Genomic DNA, 21,614 nt, shown 5'->3' on the forward strand with positions numbered 1-21,614 from the left:
TTCTGTGGCACTATTTTTGTTGTGACTGCAGTAAGTTGATGATTTTGCTAGCTGCTTTTGGAGCTGTGCTGTGTTCCACTCTTCTTTTTTCAAACGTCACACACTTTAGCATCTTTGGAGCAGTCACATAAACATTATTTTTTCACCACAATGCGTGTGTGTTTTATGTAGTGCCAAAAAGTGTTGGAGGCACTCAGCAGCTGGAGCCTGAGCAGCAGCGGCAGTAGCTTTGCTGGTTGCAGCGGATGGTTTGGGAAATGCCAAATGCACGCATGCAATATATATGTCGAGATATGCTAGGTTTAGTACAGGCCCATTTAGAAAACGTGTGTCCGAAATGGGAACTGAGTTCTCTGAATTTGAGGCTGGTTTGGGCTGCAAGTCTGTAAGGAATATGCAAGGTAAAAATCTTTGAGGCAGCACCCAGTTTCCACCACAATTGGATCCATTCGCACAAACCCGTCCTGAACTAACTCGTACTCGCGCTCCCAAACACTATTGGCGGAATGTTTTCTGATCTTAAAAAATTGTTAAATAAAGCTGTATTTTCGTAGTAGTTAGCAAATATCAAGTAGTTGTTAAAAATATCTTAGCATGTTCCCGTTGTATACACTTAAGTTTCCAAGAACGTTTTATGGGAGTTAATTTTCTCACTTTTGAAACTGAACTGTCTCAAGACCTTAGTGCTTCTGTAGTTTGCTACTGCAGCTGTTGTCATTTTTCTCAAACTGAAAAAACTGATGAGTAAGTTACCATGAATATTTTCCGATAGCAGAACTCTAATACAGGCCTTAAGCTCGCTGATAACGCCTCTGGCGAGCTCTGTAAGCGTAGGTTTTGTGGGTTTGCGAAAGTATCTGACAGAGTGAAATGCAAGTCCACTGAACCACTAACTCATAGCAAGGATTACATAGCCACAATGATATGTATTCTAACTGGACTCTTTTCATTGTTTTTCACGCGGTAAGGCCACATATTGTAGAGAACACAACTTGTTAAATCTGCAGTAGGAAGATGATATTGAAACATTTGGACGGAAGGAAAAAGCTTCTTTTATCTATTTCTCTAGTTTATACTTTTTATTACCGTTGGGTTACTTGCGGCCCGGTACAACTGAACATTCTGTGCTGCATTCTACCAATTTTGTCTGCACGCAGAGATTTTATCGAAATTGTAGCAGTGCGACCGAGTTTATTGCAGTCAAGGCGGCAGCTGCTCAACGCGTCACTATTTTTACAACAACTCGTCGCACATTTTCCCTTGTTTGCTGTGCAACATTTTTATTTTATTTTATTTCTAACATTATTTGTGCTGTTATTTGTGTTGTGTTGACTGTGTTTATCTCTTCCGTCTCAAGCCGGACCGACAATAACTATTTAGCATACAAAATAACGACCACAAATTAAACTGTGACAATTTACAGAACTTTAAAAAAACAGAACAAATGCTTTTTTCGGCAAAAACAATTTACTTTATTCAAAATAGTCTTCTTCTGCTTCAATACAGCTCTTTGCACGGTCCAAAAGCATGTCGCACGGTGTTTTAGCTCGTTGGCCGGTATGGACACCAGGATGCGGGTGAAAGCCTTTTGAATGGCCTCTACGTCTGTATAACGCTTTCCTTTCATGAGCAAATGCATTTTTCCGGAAGAAGTCTCACGGTGCCATATCAGGTGAATACGGTGAGTGGTTAATGGTTAAAATGTGATTCTTGGTCGTGTAGCAAACGCCAACTTTCGAAATAAGGAAATTTTTTAAATAAATCGCAAATAAAAAAGATTTATCACTGACTGAATCTTTTGAAACTCTTATACACAACTCAGCTCAAACCTATAACAGTCGTACGCAACTACACTAGACGGTGACTGACTGTCGCCGTTTCGTCAGCGTTAAGATCTATGCGAAATACAAAACATATGGCACGCGCCAAATAAAACATTTACATTCAATTTATGTAGTGAGTATTTTAGATCAGTGATGCTCAATTGCGAAAGACGCAATAAAATACCAAACACTAGTGTTTGAGCGATAATTCTGCTACTGCGAAAAATATTACACAAACACGAAAGCGACTGAACACGTACGCTAGGTCTAGACAAAGAATCGGCGCTTGTTGCTGTTGTTCTACAACAAACATACAAATTTGTTCAGCGTACTTGGCAGCGAAAACGTGTAGTAGTATTGAGGCTTGCACACGACTGTTTTAGATCATTGGCATATATATGTATACAAAAAAGCAACAACAAAATCTGGAGTGTCATACTATGCAATTCGGCGCCATACTACAAAATACCGTTATTTTGAGCATATACATGTTATGTGTAGGTATCTCACTTGTTTGGCTGGTTCATTATTGAAAGTTTTATGCAAGTGTAAAGAAGTGTCGAAAAATAAGATTAAAAAATAAATAAAAACTAAACCAAAAAGATGAAGCGATCAAAAAATCAAAAAACTATTTCATCTTTTTTTAAAAAACCAAAGCAAAGTGGTCAGTGCTAAAATTTAACTCTAAATCTACTTCCTAAAAACCCAGTTAAATTTGGCAATGCATATTAAGAGTGATTATGGTTGATTTCAGGAGAAATTATTGATTATGTTAATCTAACATAATCCAAGTCACTGAATTTAAACAAACTACCAGTATGTTATTTATGTATGTAAATAACAAATAACAATAAGAAATAATAATAAATGTATGTGCATAAATTATTAAGAAAAGTGTTGACAAATTTAACTAGTTTTTGTAGTAAATCAAATTACGCTGTTTAAGTTCATACATGTGTTTGTTGTGATTATGGTTTTATGTTTTTCTTCTATGTTGTTTTTTGTCTATTTGTTTAAATATTTCTAGATGTTGTTTTGGAAAATTCAAGCACTACAAATGTGTGTAGTTCAAGTTCTTTAGTTGATGTCACTGAGAAAGGTAAAAAAGAATGCAAACAAAATAATAAATTAAAGATTTTCAAATTTTTTTGTTAATACATATCTAGATCAGCATGACAGTTTAAATCAAACTCCTGAAAAAAACATGGTTGATGCATTCCAATCTGAAGAGAGTCTTGATATTTGGCAAGCGGATCAGTTTGACATTGCTAAGGCAAATAACAAGTCTTTAGACGACACAACAAAAAAAAATATTCTCACATCGACATTGCTTCCAAAAGAACCATTTGAATTTCCAGCTACAGAAACAAAATCGCAAAAAAGATGTTTTCAAAAGAAGTGGATTACAGATGGAGATTTCGCTTGGCTTGCCTACTCTAAAAGTGGAGACAGCGTTTTTTGTAAGCCTTGTTGGTTATTTTTTCACGAAGGTGTGGGAAAAGGTGGGCATCAAAATCCTGGACATTTTGTAACTGGCTATCGAAAATGGAAGAATGCAAAAGAGAATTTTAATAAACACAAGCAAAACATATACCATTTAGAATGTGTTCAAAAGGCCACTTCATTCTTAAATGTGCTATCTAGCAAACAAGAGATAAGGTCTCGATTGGATATGCAGCGCGCAAAGGAAGTAGAAGAAAATAGAAATGCTCTCAAACCTATTATTGAAACAATCCTTTTTTGCGCAGAGCAAGAACTTCCTTTAAGAGGCAACCATGATAGCGGCGCGCTGTCATTAACTCGGCCTGAACAGAAGGATGGAAAATTTAGAGCCCTATTACGCTTCAGATTGGATGCTGGCGATGAAAATTTGAGAGCTCAAATCGCGAATAGTGCTAAGAATGCCAAATATTTAAGTCCAGATATTCAAAATGAGATTCTCGAGACTGGCGCTAATATTGTGACAAACAAAATAATTAATAAAGTAAATAGCGCAAAGTGTTTTAGCATTCTTGGTGATGAAACAATGGATGTTGCAGGTAAAGAGCAACTTTCGTTATGTCTACGGTATGTATGTAGACTTCTCATCCAAATATCCAGCACTTCGTGAAGATTTTGTGGGCTTTATTCCAATTACCGATCAGTCTTCTGAAAACTTATCAAAAGTCATACTTAAGCGTTGTACAGATCTCCATCTTGATATGGCGAAGTTGGTTGGACAGGGATATGACGGAGCAGCAAACATGTCAGGGCATTTAAGTGGAGTGCAAACCAGGATAAGACAACTGTATCCAAAAGCACGATATGTTCATTGCGCTAGTCACCGATTGAACCTTGCGCTTTCTAATACTATGTCATTACCTTCAATACGGAACTGCCTTGGTATTGTCAATGAAATAGCAAATTTATTTAGAAACCATTCAAATGCAAACACAACTTTCCAGGACGTTATACAGAAGCACGCACCAGAAAGCAAAAAAAGACGACTTATTCGCCTTTGTGAAACAAGGTTTATAGAAAGGCATGAAAGTATTATAAGCTTTGTGGAGCTTTTCAAATTCATTGTACTAAGTTTGGAAATAATTTCGAGTAAGACATGGTCCATTTCGTCTAAAGCGTCAGCCTTCTTAGCAGCGGTAGAGAAAAGCGATTTTTTGATTAGTCTATTCGTCTGTGAGCAATTGTTCAGCTTAACGCTGCCACTGTCTGTGCAACTCCAAGAAAAATCTATGGATTTTGTATCAGCAATGAACCGAGCCAAAGAATTAATAAGAACTCTGCACCAGATAAGAGAAACAGCGGATGGTTTTTTCAACGATATTTTCCAAACAGCATCACAAATGTCTAAAGATCTTTTTGACACAGATCTTGTAGTGCCTAGAGTGACTTCGCGTCAAACTACTCGTGCTAATCCACATTGCACAACCCCTGAAAGCCACTTCAGAGTTACAATATTTATTCCATGCGTTGATGCTCTGATTCAAAACATGACAGAACGTTTATTAGTGAATGAGGATATACTCTCGTCATTTCAAATTCTACTCCCAGGTTTTGATGCAATTGATAATGCCGAAGAATTAAAAAATTTAACTATTTACTTTGAGGAGCAAATATCAATGACAGCATTAAAATCAGAGTATCGATTGTGGTGTGCCAGCTTATCAACAATAGATCCAACCATAGAAGTGTTGAAATTACTGCAACATTGCGATGCAACGTATTTTAAAAATATTCACTACCTGCTTACAATTTTAGCAACTCTTCCAGTGACGACCGCTTCCGTTGAAAGAACTTTTTCAACCTTAAAAAGAATAAAAACTTTACCACGCAGTGTGATGAGCAATGAGCGGCTGAGTGCACTTGCTGTTATTGCAGTGCACTGGGATATTAAAATAGATCCAGATGAAGTAATTAATGATATGGCAAACAAGAAGAAAAGAAAAATATTACTTATTTAAGTTACAACTACCAAATAATTTAAGTAATATGTATATGAATTTATATTGTTTTTTTTTTAATAAACAGAAAATTTAAAGTTTATATATGTTTTTACTTCAGCCCCCCCCGAAATGAAAAGCTGGCTACGGGCCTGGCCTGATTCTCAAATTATTTCAAAACTAGTCCATTAGTAAAGGTGACAGCTCTCTCCAGAGCACTAACAAGATAAATATCTGAGTTTATAGTCGGCGCAAGAATTTCTCTGGATTTTTGCGATTAGTAAGTAGCCTTTGAAAGTCCTGTTTCTTGCAGCTTGAAACTATGTTATCAATAGCTCTTTCTTCTTTGAAATTATATCAGGAGAAGATATAGGTCTAGTAAGAAGCCCTAACTTATAAAGAAGATCAAAGATCTTGCGGATACTTGGTCTACTTTAATGGGTCAAATTTACACAAAACTTTACAGTTATGACCATATTATTACAAAAATATGTATATTAATCTCACAAGATTACTTCTGGCAAGATTAAACTCCAACAATTTGGAATACAAATCATTAAAAAATGCCCATTATCTCAAACTATAGATGTCGAAGGTCAGAAAATCATCCGTTGTGATATAGGAAGCGTCAATTCGGTATAACCATCAGTCTTTCACATATAAATTTTTCAGTTCAAATGCAAAATGTACGTCTCCGAAAAATATTGAGTTAAAGATGTTGTGCTGATTTGATTGGGAAATGTTATTTTAAAACCGACTTTTATGGTAATTGTTGAAGCGTCTAAGCTTAATATACATATTAAAAAAGTGGGCATGAACAAGTGAGTGACGATCGCTTTGACTCATCTGACTTTGCACATATCAAAGAGGAAATGTAAAATAACAAAAGAAAGAAGGTCTGTCTGTGACCATTAGACCTTTCTTATAAAAGAGCGGCGCTCTCCTGTGAGTATTTTGCATTTCTTTGCCTCATGTATTTTAACTATTTATTTCCCCAACCGATTATCGTTCCGAATTCGGTTCAAAAACTTCTTGTCAGCTTCAGCAAATACTAATTCGTTATTCACCAATTTTGGTCTCATTTATTTGGCTCGGCCGAAATGAACTGCGTTACTACTGACTTCATTTCGGCTTAGCTTATCAATTTGCTTATCATAAGTTATGTTGGCTTTAGTTTATTTGCAAAGTAATAACCTCATCAAACACGGCAGCCGCGAGCGGATAAGCTGCCAGAGAAGCCAGCGTCACTAAACCTAACGAATATTTTAGTTCCTACTTAGCATTTTATTGTAGCAAGCGACTAGGTTGCGGACAATAACTGATGAAAATTAATATAAATAAAAACAACAGTTACAAGTTGAGAGGCGCGTCAGCGGTAAGGAATTTCTCACCTAATATTGCTTTATTAATGACCCTCGGTCAAGTCGTCGCCTTGACGGTGCTAAGTAGGGAAATTAAGTACCACTATGTCTAGCGCGCTACCGAAAACAATAACAAAAAGTGAGAACGCTTCCGCAAGAAAATGAAATGTAGAGGGATATTGTACCGTTATAGCCGAGTTAACAACAGCGCGCCAGTCGTTTCTTCTTTTCGCTACGTGCCGCCAATTGGATTTTCCAAGCGAAGCCAGGTCCTTCTCCACTTGGTCCTTCCAACGGAGTGGAGGTCTTCCTCTTCCTCTGCTTCCCCTGGCGGGTACTGCCTCGAATACTTTCAGAGCTGGAGTGTTTTCGTCCATCCGGACAACATGACCTAGCCAGCGTAGCCGCTATCTTTTAATTCGCTGAACTATGTCAATGTCGTCGTATATCTCGTACAGCTCATCGTTCCATCGAATGCGATATTCACCGTGGCCAATGCGCAAAGGACCATAAATCTTTTGCAGAATTTTTCTCTCGAAAACTTGTAACGTCGACTCATCGGTTGCTGTCATCGCCCAAGCCTCTGCACCATATAGCAGGACGGGAATTATGAGCGACTTATAGAGTTTAGCTTTTTTTCGTCGAGAGAGGACTTTACTTTTCAATTGCCTACTCAGTCCGAAGTAGCACCTGTTGGCAAGAGCAATCCTGCGTTGGATTTCCAGGCTGACATTGTTGGTGGTATTAATGCTGATTCCTAAATAGACGAAATTATCTACAACTTCAAAGTTATGACTGTCAACAGCGACGTGAGAGCCAAGTCGCGAGTCGACGACTGTTTGTTTGATGACAGGAGATATTTCGTTTTGCCCTCGCTCACTGCCAGACCCATTTATCCTTGTCCAGCCTGGAGAAATCAGAACTAACGGCGCGGGTGTTGAGGCCGATGATATCAATATCGTCGGCATACGCCAGCAGCTGTACACTCTTATAGAAGAAGGTACCTTCTCTGTTTAGTTCTGCAGCTCGAACTATTTTCTCCAGAAGCAGGTTGAAGATTAAGGTTAATGAATAAAGGATAAAACCTTTGCCTTGGCCAATAATGTATACCACATTCTGTGAAGATATCTTGCCAAAAAAGTTTTCCATTTGAATATCTTGATTTGAATCGGTCAAATTGTACGGCAGTTATATCCAGTAGAGGTCCAACATCGACGGTTCCAACAAACTGGCACCTTATTGCGATGAAAATGACGCGTTGAAAATTTCAGATCGATATCTCAAAATCTGATGGTGTACTAGTTCACGTATATGCAGACAGAGGGACATGTGTAAATCGACTCACCTCGTCAAGTTGAACACTCATTTATATGTAATGCTAGCAACACCCTGCGTGGCGTTGGTAACTAGTACACATTTCGAGGAGTACACATTTATGTAATCAACAAAGCTGATTCTCGGTAAGTTCCCGATTATACCAGACCTCGAATAGGTGGAGTTCTCAGGAACTGTTATAGTTGAAAGGAAGACTTTTTTGTCACTAAGTCGCTTTCTTCAAGCTCGTATCTCAACTTCAGTGAAGGGCTCAAACCATATTGGAGTGAATATAATGGGTTGTCAAAAAAGTCTTGCGGTATTTTTATTGAATTTTTTTTTTATTGAAATTGAAATGAATTTTTGATGACTCATGCCCAGCTCTTGACCGATGCTACGGCTGCTACTATGCCGGTCTCTTCATCGGAAGTTGGTAGAAAGCATAGCTTCACGAGCGGTCTGGTTAGCGTTCCGTTTTGTGTACGGAGATCAACGATTCGTATGTGACCGTCGGAGCCCTAATGTAGCTTTTCTATGCGGCCAAGCCACCACTCGGTGGGGGGTAGACAATCATAGTGAATGAGGACACAGTCTCCAAGTTTAGGCGCTTGTTCAGGAGTCTTGCAGCGGTATCTTTTGTGGAGATCCTTTATGTAGTCGTCCTTCAATCGGCGGCTGAAATCATGATGGAGAATTTTAATTCGTTCCCATCGATTTAATAGGGATAGCGACTCAACGCCTGGCTCGGGAATGGCCAGGATGGGTGCTCCTTTTAGAAAATGCCCTGGAGTTAAGGCGGTGAAATATGAGGGATCTTGCGATAGTACTGTGAGTGGCCGTGAATTGAGAACGGCTTCAATTCGATTTAATAACGTCGTGAACTCTTCGTAATTGAATTTATAATTTCCAGCTACCCGTTCGAAATGGGATTTGAAGCTTTTTACAGCGGATTCCCATAAACCGCCCATTCGAGGAGCGCTGGGGGGTATAAATTGCCAATTGATACCTTGAGGGTCGTACTTTTGTACGATGTCGGGTGACACTTGTTTTAGGAAATCCACAAATTGCTTTTCTGCGGCTCGTTGAACTCCAAAGAACGTTTTGCCATTATCGCTCATGATCTTTGATGGGTAGCCACGTCGAGCGACGAAGCGAGCAAATGCTGCGAGAAAAGCCTCCGTCGTCAGATTACTACATAGCACTATACATAGGTCAAATGAATGGTTTTTGAGGCATTTGTAATAAACATTTTGAGATACTCAAAAATACAAAAATTAGTGTCAGGTGGCAACCCATATCTTAAAGCTAAGCTGTAAAAGTTGTAGTTTTTTTGGTTTGTTTTGTTTTCTGACATTCACCTTTATAGTGCCTAACATTTAATCCATTGTTTAACAAAATATTATAATTGTATACAATTTTTATAAAATGGAAAATATTAATTCAGGTATGTAAAAAACATATTGTTAATAAGTTTCATAAAAATGTTGTTATTGTAAATTTTTTGTTGCATCAAAGTGTGTCGTATTTACTGTGGAGTTTTGGTTATTGACCTCGTGTTTCTTGGAGTAGTACTTTGTTTATTGGGACGTATTTGTTGAACAATATATATGTGGAGAAAGGTAATGATGTGTACTTTGATGTGGTTGTAATTTCAACTGCAGCCAACTGCAGCCCAGCTGCTCTAAATTATTTATATTTTCCTTTTAAGATTGCGTAAAAATAAAAAATACGGATATAGTTAAATTTTGGTTAGATAATAACCGAAATGCTACTATTTTTGTCAACTGGATTTTCAAGAAATTTAATAGCAATGTGGATGACGAATGTATGGCATCAATCAAAAAGAAAATTAACTACCCAAAAGTGGAAGAAGAACCAAAGATGTCCGAAGAAATTTGAGAACAACGAAAGTTTATGGCTATCAAATGTGACTGAATTTAAAATTTCTGAGAGTGATGTCGCAAACAAAAGAGGTCGCCCTCATGTTGGATACAGCGAGGGAAGTGCGAGGCAAAAACGAGAATTTGCTTCCGAAGTATCGTCCGTACAGGGTCACGATACAAAATTATTGGTCCATGCTGCTTCAATATCAGCTTAAGTATCAACAGCAAATGATTTAAACTTTGTTTTAAAGGCAGCAGCTTCATCTCCATCTAGGGCTACAAAAATGAGAAAAACTTTAACCTCCAATGACAAAAAACCATTACCACTATCCCACGAGGAAGCATTACTATTTTTGATAGAAAATAATTTAACAAAGCAACAGTACATAAACATTCGGGCAATGAGCAAGTCACGAAACTGCGATATTTATCCACATTACCAAAAAATTCAAGAGTGCAAACTGCAATGCCCACCTGATGGACTATCGGTAACGGAATCATCAGCACAAATTCCTCTGCAGAGCTTGGTTAACCATACAGCAACAAAAATTTTGTCATACCAAGAAGAAGTTTTGATGCAAATAGATGAGCTGAGTGATGTCAGATTGGTTTTAAGTTATGGTTTCGACGATTCCACAGGACAAAGTTCTTTTAAACAAATATTCAGCAGCAATACCCCAGAAAGTTTAGATAACTCGCTATTTGTGACATCAGTTATACCACTAAAATTAATCACGTCGCATCATGAAACCGTTTGGATTAATCGTACACCTCAATCTGTTCGTTTTTGCCGACCACTTAAAATTGAATTTATTAAGGAAACGAAGGAACATATGTATATTGAAAGAAAAAAACAATCTGGATATGCAAATAAAAAACCTTGAGCCCTTAGAATATTTTTTAAATGGTAGAAAAATATCAGTAAAATATGAATTTATAATGACTTTAATTGATGGAAAAGTTTTGAACGTACTTATGGAAACAAAGTCTTCTCAGTTGTGCCCAATATGTGATGGAAATCCGAAGCAGTTTTTGTCAATAAAAGATTTAAGCTCATTCGTGTTTCAGCCAAAACCAAATTCATTAAAATATGGCCTAAGCTTGGATTCGATGCCTAGAATTTGTTCTGAATCTTTCATATAGACTTCATATTAAAAAATGGCAAATTCGAAATGCTGAGGACAAATTACTAATACAACAAAGAAAAAGTGAAATTCAACAACAATTCTGGGAGAAAATGGGTCTTCATGTCCATTAGCCGAAAAGTAACGGAAGTGGATCAACAAACGACGGCAATACGGCGCGAAAAGCATTTTCAAATCTGGAATTATTTGCTTCAATAACAAACGTTAACATCGAGTTTTTAAAACACTTACAAGTCATACTAATTGCAATTTCTTGTAAATTTGAGTTAAGTGTCGAAAACTTGAAGATTTTTTGTTATAGAACTGCCGAAATATATTTTCAATATTACGAATGGTACCCAATGTCAACTACGTTGCATAAAATTTTAGCACATTCTTCACAAATAGTACAAGCCTCAATCGTGCCTCTTGGATGCGCTGGAGAAAGTGCTTCTGAGGCGAGAAACAAATTCTATAAAAAGGATCGCATTGAGCATGCACGAAAAGACTCTAGAGAACACAATATATCTGATGTTTTTAACTGAGCCATGGATTCTTCTAAACCATTCTTATCCAGTATTAGTCTAAAGAACCGTCATTCAGCAAAAAAAAATTTGCAACTTCCAATAGAAGTTATTTCTCTTTTAAAGATTCCAGATGTTGCTGAATATCAATTGCCGACTACGTCAAATGCTATGACAAATGAAAATTTTTCTGATTTCGAATGGGAGGCAGAGTTAGAAGTTGATGAAACAGGGGACAATTTTGAAGTAAGAGTTATTTATAAAATACTAACTTTTATAAAATTTAATCTTTTCTTTTTAGTGGAAGGTCCCAACTGCGAAGTCCTTAGCCTCAATTGCTTCTTCAAGCCAAGACACGATAGTGTGCAAGGCAGTGTCCACTGACCTTCCTTTACGATACGCATGTTGCGCTCCTGATAGATAGTCCCTCGGAATGCGCCTTCTCAGATACCAGTCCAGCGGTCTCTCCAAAGTTTTTAATAAAAAAGAGGAGAGACTGATGGGCCCGAAATCCTTGGCCGTAACGTGGGAGCCCTTGCCAGCCTTCGGGATGAACGTCACTCTGACTCGTCTCCAGGACCCGGAATGTACCCTAATCTGATGCAGTTCGCATAGATCGGTGCCAACCAGCCGCATGATACCTTAACAGCCTGCTGCAGCTGCGCTGGTATGATGCCGTCCGGTCCCGGGGACTTGAACGGTTTAAACGAATTGATCGTCCAAGTCAAGTGACGCTCATCCAGAAGGTCGACAAAGGCTGTGTAGTCAGCATGCAATGCTCCGAGAGATACCTCCATAGAGGACGTGTTACTCGGGAAGTGAGCATCAAGGAGCATCTGTAGAGTTTCTTCACTGCTCAGCGCCCACTTCCCATTTACATCCCTAAGATACCCCAGGGACACAGGGATTCCCTGAATCTAGAAGACTCGTGACAGCCTTCCACTTTTTCGCAGAAGCTCTTCCACGAGATCCTCTTAGCCCTTCTCAGCTCGGACTTGTATATTAAGAGTCCTGTTTTATACAGGACCCAATCATAAGGTAGCCCACTCCTACGGGCCTTGTTAAATAAGCGCCTACAGGACGCCCTAATTTCCGAGAGCTCCACAGTCCACCATTGAGGTTTCCCTCTGCCCTTCGGTGTTTTCAATGGACAGGAGCTCTCCAGTGCAGTGTTGCACGCCGAGCTGAAAGCTTCGACCCACCCGTCCACCACATCGGCGGTGGGCAGCTCGCCCACCCCCGGTGCGGGGGAGTTTGCCGGAGCCTTCTGCGGTAACCTTCCCAGTCCGTGTTTCTGGGATTTCTGAAAGATTTTCTAGGCGGACCCTCTCCGTCAAGACTAAACCCGATATACCTCTGATCGAGAACCCTCCAGTTCGAGATCAGCGGAACAATCCCGTGTGAGGCAAGGGTGAGGTCGAGGACCTCCTCTCTACCTGCGGTCACGAAGGTAGGAGAATTTCCCCTATTACAGATGCGAAGATTTTCGCTAACAATAAAATCAAAAAGCGACTCACCTCTAGTGTTGGTATCCGAGCTCCCCAAGATTGAATGCCGCGAGTTGGCGTCCGAGCCGATGATAACACCGGCACCATTCCGGGACGCTTCCGCCAAGGTCCTCCTCAGTAATGCAGAAGGCGGCTCCACCTCATCGTCGTGAGGCATGTACGCAGAGACTAGCCAGATATTCCCGGTGTCGCACTCTAGCTTTACTGTAACTACGTCAGCGTTGCTGAAATTAGGTAAAATAAATACCGTTAGTTCGTTTCTGGCCAGCATACAGGCTCTATTTCTACCTGCATCCTTGGCCACCAGCAGCTTATGGCTCTTCGTCCTCAGTCCAGATATTCCGTTGCCAGTTAGCCACGGTTCCTGGATCAGGACTTGATATTGGGTAGTAAGAAATTCTTTCATTTGCTGCCACGTTGGGCACTTTCTTCGCGATGAGAGCGATTGCTCCCATAAAAGTAACGATTTTTCTGGTAATGCAGCTGTGCATATATTTACCAGAATGGGGTCCCAATTATCTGTGGGAATATTCTGTGTCGATAAAACCGACAAACAATTTGAAACAGTGGATTGAAGCTTTATGAACTCTTCACTTGTTTCTTTCTGAATTTTTGGTAAATTCATTAATATCGTCACCTGTTTGTCGACCAATATTCTCTCGTTTTCATAACGTGCTTTTAGAGCTTCCCAAGCAAAATTAAAATTTTCGTTATTGAAAGCGAACTGTTTGACTATTACGCCTGCCTGACCTTTGGTTTTGTATCTGAGGTGATACAATTTCTGCGCTTGTGATAATTTTTGATGGTTTATGTACACAGCTGTAAACATGTCCCGAAAGGACGGCCACTGTTCATAACCACCGTGAAATATATCTGTGTCGCATACTGGCACTTTAAGGTGAATGTCTGAACTTACCTCTTGGGCTTGTCTTTGTGGCAGCTCTACTCTCCGTTGTGGAGTAGGTGCAATTGCTCTTAATAGCTTTAGTTGATCAGAAATCATTCCTTTTGTGTCTTTGAACTGGTCTAGGCAGTGTTCATACTTGGAGGATTTAAAATTTTCTGGTAGATCTGAGTCGTCAGATTCTACGATTGCGTCATATGCCGCTTGGAGACGCGTCCAAAAATTATCTAAATTATCTTTTTTGATTTCTAAGACCGATTCAGAATTGTCTTGAATCGGCGAAGATGAAATCGAGTGCAGTATCGTATCAAACTGTCACTCTCAGCAATGAATTTTGTATAAGAAATGTCTTTACCCCTCTTTACTTTTGTAGCACCTTGCTTTGAGCGTGTAGCTTCTGCCGGTGTACACGGACTTTTTTCGTCTGAAATCATTTTTGGAACTTTTAGCAACTGAGTTGTTTTAGATTCCTTTGAGTCTGAGCTCATTTAAAAGATGTATGTAATAAATCAAAACGTCTTAGTGAAAACTAGACTTGTAGATGTTTTGAAAATATTTCGTATATTAAATGTTGAATAGAAGACTCTTTTGTATACAAGAATTTCAAAAAAATCAATAAAACCGATGGGTTTTTGATAAACCGAGAATCAAATAATATTTTCGTTTATATGTACATATATGTATATATTTATGTATATGATTAGACGTAAACTCTTTTAAGTAAATAAGAGTTTTCAAGTAAAATATTACCCATATGCAGAATATCCTTATATTTTGATTTAATTATTTGTTGTTGACCGGAAATATTTTATTTGTTTTATTTTTCTATACATGTATATATTTGTTTTATGTATGTCCGAATGTCCTATAGGGTATACCTATAGGTGAATTTTTTAGAGATCACTGCACTTTGTACATACATATACATATGTATACTTATGTATGTATAACGTTTTATATGCAATCCTGCTTGTTTTTGTCGGCCAAAGAACAAGGGGTATTGCGAGATGTATGCCAATGCGGACTTTAAAGCGATATTTATGTATCGTAAGTGTGGTGAATTAATGTATTAAACCGCGTCAGAGAACGTATATTATAGAGAATGTTCACGACGCCGAGAATTTAGGGATATTTCAATTTTGGGATATTACCTGTTTTGGATGAGTGCATTTCACCACAGAAAATTATTAGCGCATTTCACCACTTAACATCAGGGGCACGACAATAACAGAACTGAGTAGTTATTAGAGCCAATGGGAAAAAATATGTTAATATATATAAAAGAGAGCCAATGTACGTTAAAGCTAATATAAACATATATATTTATATGCAGGTGTTTTCTGGTTGGTTGGAAAAGTTTTTGTATTCTATGTATGTACATATCGTCACCTGAAATACAAAATAACGTATCATCAAAAAATTCAAAATTGAGTTTTTTACTGATTACGATTCGCCACATCATATTACATATGTGTCGCAAATTTTAAGCTTCTGTGATCAAAAATACCCAAGCTATATTAAAAATTCAAAAAAACGTAGCTTGATTTCGTTAAACCAAATAACGTATCATCACTCAAGTATGTAAATACATATAACAGAGTGTTTTTTTTTTTATATCGAAGTTAGCCTTCATTTATTGTTTATGTTTATTTTTAGTGCTTAAGTTCAATGTGCTTTGGTTAGTTTAGGCTACATCGTTGATCGAACGTGGAAGGTGAACATATATGTAGTCCTTTGTGAGGCCATAGAAAAGAAGAACTCCTGTGTTCGAACTAATAAATTAACAAAACACTTTCCCCCAGTTCGGTGGGATGTCTGAAGGTATGCGCCCCCAAGTGATTAAGTCCTGACCTTCCTAACGCAAGACAGCCAAGAAGGAAGTGTTGAGTTGCTTCCACCTAATCTTCTTCCATACAGCTTGTGTAGATGGCATCTGGTAGGATTCCCAGCCTTACTGCGTGGAAGCCAATAGGGCGATAGCGTGTTACAAGCCCCAAAACTAGGGAAAGGCTGCCTTACTGAGGGCAAAGAGATCACTAGATCTCATGCGAACGTTCTTGGGACAAAAGACTTTTTCAACAGCGTGTGTAAAAATTGTGGCCCAGCAGTAAAAGATTAGGATACGGGAGCACAGATCCGATCCCATTCTACCGATAGCGGTTCTAGGGTGCCTCTTCTTGCTAGCTCATGTTTCCTGCGATTCCGCTGTGGTCTGGCACTCAAATTATTCTTATCACAAAGGCACTCGATGCTATTGAAAGCAAGGTTAGGTCTTCGATCAGCTCTGAATTCTCTCATTGTTAATGAGTTCAAGGCTGGAATCGCCGCTCTGGTCACTCCTCTGAAGGAGGCTGCACTCCGGAGTAGTAAATCTACTGCTACCTTAATGGCTCCAGTCTAGGCCTGGAAGACACTGCAATACTTAAGAAGTTGGAGAAACTGGAGTTGATAGAGAGCTCCTGGCAGTGGACCTTTGACCCATCCGTGAAGAAGCTCTCTGTCCCTTTTCTCCAACGGCTTCTTCCCACCCACAACTCCCTCGGTATATGGGTAGAGCAGGAGCCGCTAGAGCTCGGTTTAGCGACTCCATGTTCTAAGTAATCAGACCCGTGCTTTTTTAGGAATTCAGCAGCCTATTCTTTTGCAATGTTTAACAATAACTAAGAAAAAATGGCAACATCTGCAGGACCTAGAAGCTTTAATTCCAGCAGACTGTTATTACTTTTATGATAATATACCTTTTGAATAATTAGCTATTTAATAAATAATAATTAAACATTATCCTCATTTTTTAGCATGAAATATTATATAAGACACCTACTATAAAATTTGCTTAATTTTTCCATTATTTTTTTTCTAAAATATAATTAAGGTTCATGTTAATTCAGATTTGAAAATTTTGTTTCAATTCTCTAGTGGTTTTGTTTTTATACGGTTTTTTGCTTCTCCTGTAAACCTACGAAAAGTGATGTTACGTTATTTTGCATTTCAGGTGACGATATGTATGTATATGCAAGTAGTTGGATTCCTTCTAATCCTAATATATTTGGGTGGGGAAATTGCGCCAAAAATGAAAGTTGAAAAAGAAATCGTCAACGGAATTTTAGTTCTTATAGAATTTCGTCGAGAAAAGTTTAGCTCGGTCGCCAATTCGTTTTCTAAGTGTTTTAAGTAAATTTTAAATAATTTTAATTAAAAATGGCTACAGTTAGGAAGTGTCGCGTTCGCGAGTGTGAGACAGAATCTTCCGGAAGATTCTTCTCATTCCCTAAAAGAGAGGAGGAGCTCCTGAAGTGGGTGGAAAATTTACGCATCCCACCATCGCAGGATTTACCCACCCACAATGCATTTGTTTACATTAAGCACTTCGAACAAAGTTGAAGGCACAGGCTGTGCCCACCCTAAACCTTGGTAAGTGATGTTTTTTTAAATCTAAAATGTGCATATGTAAGTTTTATTTTGTACTTGTTAAGTTCTTGTACATATCGCTCATTTACATGAAAAGTGTCATAAGTTGTTTTTAGAATATGGAAACCAGCATAAGTTTATTCAATAAAGTAGTGAAGTGTAGTAAAATATTTTCTTTGGCATAAACGTTGTTTGTGAAAAATATAAAGTAATTTTTATCGTAAAATATCTCGTGTTAGACATAAAAATCATGTGTCCATGTAAATGAGCGATATATGTGTATGTACATACATACATATGTATGTATGATTCAACTACAATTTATAAATAAGAATAAATATTTTTCTATATACATGCATACATATATAAAGAATATGCTTATGCTTTCAAAATTCAAAAAAAGGAAAAATTTAAGAAAAAATTCATAAAAGGAGGGAACTATATAATTTTGTGCTTGTAACTCAAAGTCTTTTTCTTCGCGGAGTGTCACTTATGATGGAAATAATGTATTACTTTTAACTTTACCCCGTTGATCCGCGCCTGCATGTGTGAATGTTTATGTTGCCTATTGTTTTAACATACATAAGTATGTATGTTGTGTTCATGTGCGTACATTTACAAACATTGTTTTGCATGATAATGCATTTCATGTCCAATATATGCAATGTACAGTATGTTCAATATATTTGAACATAGATATTTAACCTTTAACTTATGAGGTCAAATTTCGAAACGTAGATTTAGAGGTAGTAGTAAATTTTACACCATTTTGATTGTTAAAATTTATTAGGGATTTTTTTATTATAATACTTACAAATTTCATCAAACTGATTTAAATTAATTCTAATTACAGTATTTGGAAAGAAAATTTTAAACTCTTTGTATTTTTTTGAAATATGTGTCGTTTATTTTAGAAGCCTTTTTTACAAGCAAAAAATAGAGGTACTCCGTAACTCGTACATATGAAAAAAAATAAAAACTTAACAGCAAATTAAATGGCATTTTTTCATAGCCTATTACGTATAAATTAATATAAAAAAGGAACATTCTTATGACTGTCATAGTTTAGAAAATAACAGGCAGTATTTGGTTAACTTAATTATTACTCATCATATTCAGTATTCGTACAATTAATACACAAGCGTTTGCTACAAGCCATACACATGGGTTTTTTACATTCTAAGCATGTATGTTTTGTTTTTCTTTTTAATTTATTAGGACATATGTAACATAATTTGCTTGACTGTGAAGTAACCGCTTTCTCCACAACAGGCTCTGGAAGAGAATCAGAACCCAATACTAAATCTTCCACTTGTCACTGCAAGTCTCAGTGCAAAAATTTGGATCGATGTCTTCGTCATCGAATTCACTTACATTATCATAAATTTCGTCATCGTAGAAGTCATCATCTCCCGAAATTCTGGTAATCTCCTCTGTGTTTATTTTTTTTGAATGTGCCATTTTTCACTATATAATTGAAATTTTATATTACAATTTACTTAACATTTAAGGGCTATTTTATGAAAAGTTGTTTGCTAACATTTTTCATAAAAAAGCTACACTAACGTTGATGTGTAGTGGTTTTTTTTCTATGAGATACTTACGGTAACTAAGATGTGGTAGTAAAATATTTTCTATCCAAAAATTTCACTAATGACGACGTGTGATAAATTTTACACCTATACTTTAATTTTTCCGTGTTACTCTTCGTTGCCACGAGCGAAACAATACTGACAATAAGAGTGGAAAAAAATATGAGAGTACTGAGAGTATAAAGTTATGAGAGCGAAATGGAGCGAAGTTATGAGAAAATCAAAACACAAGGTGTAAAATTTACTACCACGTCATAAGTTAAAGGTTAATATTTTTCTAATTAAAATTTAATTATACTTATAAAATTGTTTAAAATTTATCAAACTGGAAACAGTGGGTTAAATTTGATTAAAATTATATTTAAATTTTAATGAATTTTATATATACATATATGTACATATTGGAATTTCTTTAAAATTTTTTTATGTATATAAATAGGATACGACGAACCCCCTAAGCATTTGTGGACGACTCAATTGCCGGTTCGAAGATGCTGCATTTCGAATTGCGTTAACAGGCAGAAAACGCTCTACAAATTTCCTAAAGAGAAAGATGTTCGAGAAAGTTGGGCAGAGGCTTGCAGCTTAGTTGTGTCGCCTTCCGATAGTCTTTTTATTTGTCGTAACCATTTCGATTCGCAGTACGTTACCAAATTCAAACTATTGCCTGGGGCTTTTCCCTGTTTCAGATTAGGTTCAGCACTAAGTCGTAGCTCATCTAGTGCTGACTCAATTTGGGTGTGCCCGCCCGTTTCTAAAACTTATGGTTGTCCTGAGGTAGCTGTAGGAAGTAAAGAAGAGAAGGACGACATAACTTTGAGGGAATTCGAGACATATTCAATTTTAGAACAAAGAAGATTAGAATTAGAACCCCAAAATGACGACGTAGGCTATGCATTAGATAGTCGTGAACGATTTGCTCGATCGGCACGTTACTATCAAAGTAATGCGCTTAAATTGAATAAGAAGATCAAAGAGTTGGAGGATATTATTAAAGATTTGGAAAAAAGGTATCAAGACCTTAGTAAATGTGCAATAGTTGCGGATGTAAATTCAAGCAAAGATGCTGTAACATTCGCTAGGATGATCGTCGCGAAGCGCACTATTTTCAGTGACGATGAAAGGGCATTGGCACAAAACATTAATTACATGTCCAATAAATCATATTATTTTATGCGTGACGATTTAGGTTTCGCTTTACCAAGCAAGAGCTCTCTATTGCGATGGCGCCCCATAAAGTATGTTGTCCCTGGGTTCGATGCCAATGTCTTGGGAAATTTAGAAAAAATTACAAAAAAAATGTCCGTTTTAGAACGAAATTGCGTTCTACTATTTGATGAAATATCAATTAAGACCGACCTAACATACAATAGAGTTAGGGATGTTATTGACGGGTTTGTGGATTATGGGGAAGGCCATCGTGAAATGAAATTAGGTAGTAAGTGTTGTTTTTTCATGATAAAAGGGTTGAGTTCCAATTGGAAATATGTGTTTTCATATTATATTTCCAAAAGTGGACTTCCTACATTCAAATTACTTGAAATTTTGAATAAGAACATCACAGCACTAAAGTCGATTGGTCTAAACGTAAAAGCTTTAGTCTGTGATCAAGGGCCCGCTAATATTTCAGTTATGAATAATTTAAATATTTCTGAAGAAAAACCCTTTTATTTGCACGAAGGTTCCAAGATATGTTGTTTATATGACTATTGCCATCTTTTTAAGTCCATCCGAAACACATTTATGAAATATGATATTTCAACTCCAGATGGAATAGCCAGCTTTAAAGTTATAAAAAAACTTGACTCAATAGATCAGGACAATACATGTTTCAAGATATGTCCAAAACTCACAGAGGCCCACGTATATCCTAGCGTTTTTGAAAAAATGTCCGTAAAACGTGCAACCCAAGTTCTGAGAAATTCGGTTGCGGCTGGCATAGAAACGGCCGATAGCCAAAATTTATTCGGCTCCGACCAATATATGTATATTAAAACGTGCAAAGCCTACGCAGTTATTTGTTAAAAAATGAATGATCTGTTCGATGATCTAGACTGCAAAAATTTTGTTTCAAAAAATCCCTTAAAATATCCATTATTAAGAACGACTCCGGGAAGGTCCAATGCCTCTATGAATACATTAATTATTTCAAATCAATCAAACTTCCGAGCATTGCTCAAAGTAGGTGTATAGGTGGGTTCTGTTCCACAATTGTTGGAATGATTCAGTTGAGCCAAGAGTTATTTAGGGATCAAAAGGAATTAAGTTTTATATTCCTTGGGAAAATGAATAGCCAGGGTATCAATACCCATCCGTCTGCCAATGAGATACAATATATAGTAGGTCGTTTAATTTCGATAAACATTTTGAGGCAAAAGTTTCAAAATAAGGGTGCTAATTGTGAGGATGATGACGACATAAATTTAGATTGGAACTTAAGCCCCGAAGATCGTCATCTAGAAGTACAGGGAGTTGAACACGAATCTGAGCAACTCGACCTGGAATCGTTTACTATTCCAGACGAAAATTTTGTTCAAGAGGACGGCACAGCTGAAGTCCATATCAAGCGGTATTACACTGGCTATGGTATTTACCAAAAAATTTTGTGTAAAATCCATTGCGAAAAATGCGCTAAGGCAATGACGAAGACACAAAGTGATTTATCACTTTATTCGGAGGCCCTAATCAAAGCGAAAAACTATAAGGATGACGCGGATTTAAGGCTAGTCAATCCAA

General features: G+C 37.4%; 1 protein-coding gene across 1 annotated transcript in view; it reads left to right on the plus strand.

Moving 5' to 3' along the window:
- Positions 1-337: 337 nt before the first annotated feature.
- Positions 338-21,614, plus strand: part of LOC120770647 — a 35,713-nt gene continuing 14,436 nt past the window's right edge. The window contains exons 1-4 of the mRNA XM_040098243.1: positions 338-401; positions 3,572-3,807; positions 17,256-17,289; positions 19,318-20,571. Of these exons, the coding sequence (XP_039954177.1) occupies positions 338-401; positions 3,572-3,807; positions 17,256-17,289; positions 19,318-20,571 (1,588 nt within the window). The remainder of the gene's footprint in view (positions 402-3,571; positions 3,808-17,255; positions 17,290-19,317; positions 20,572-21,614) is intronic.

This window comes from Bactrocera tryoni, chromosome 3, assembly GCF_016617805.1.
Source record: "Bactrocera tryoni isolate S06 chromosome 3, CSIRO_BtryS06_freeze2, whole genome shotgun sequence".
NCBI lineage: Eukaryota > Metazoa > Arthropoda > Insecta > Diptera > Tephritidae > Bactrocera > Bactrocera tryoni.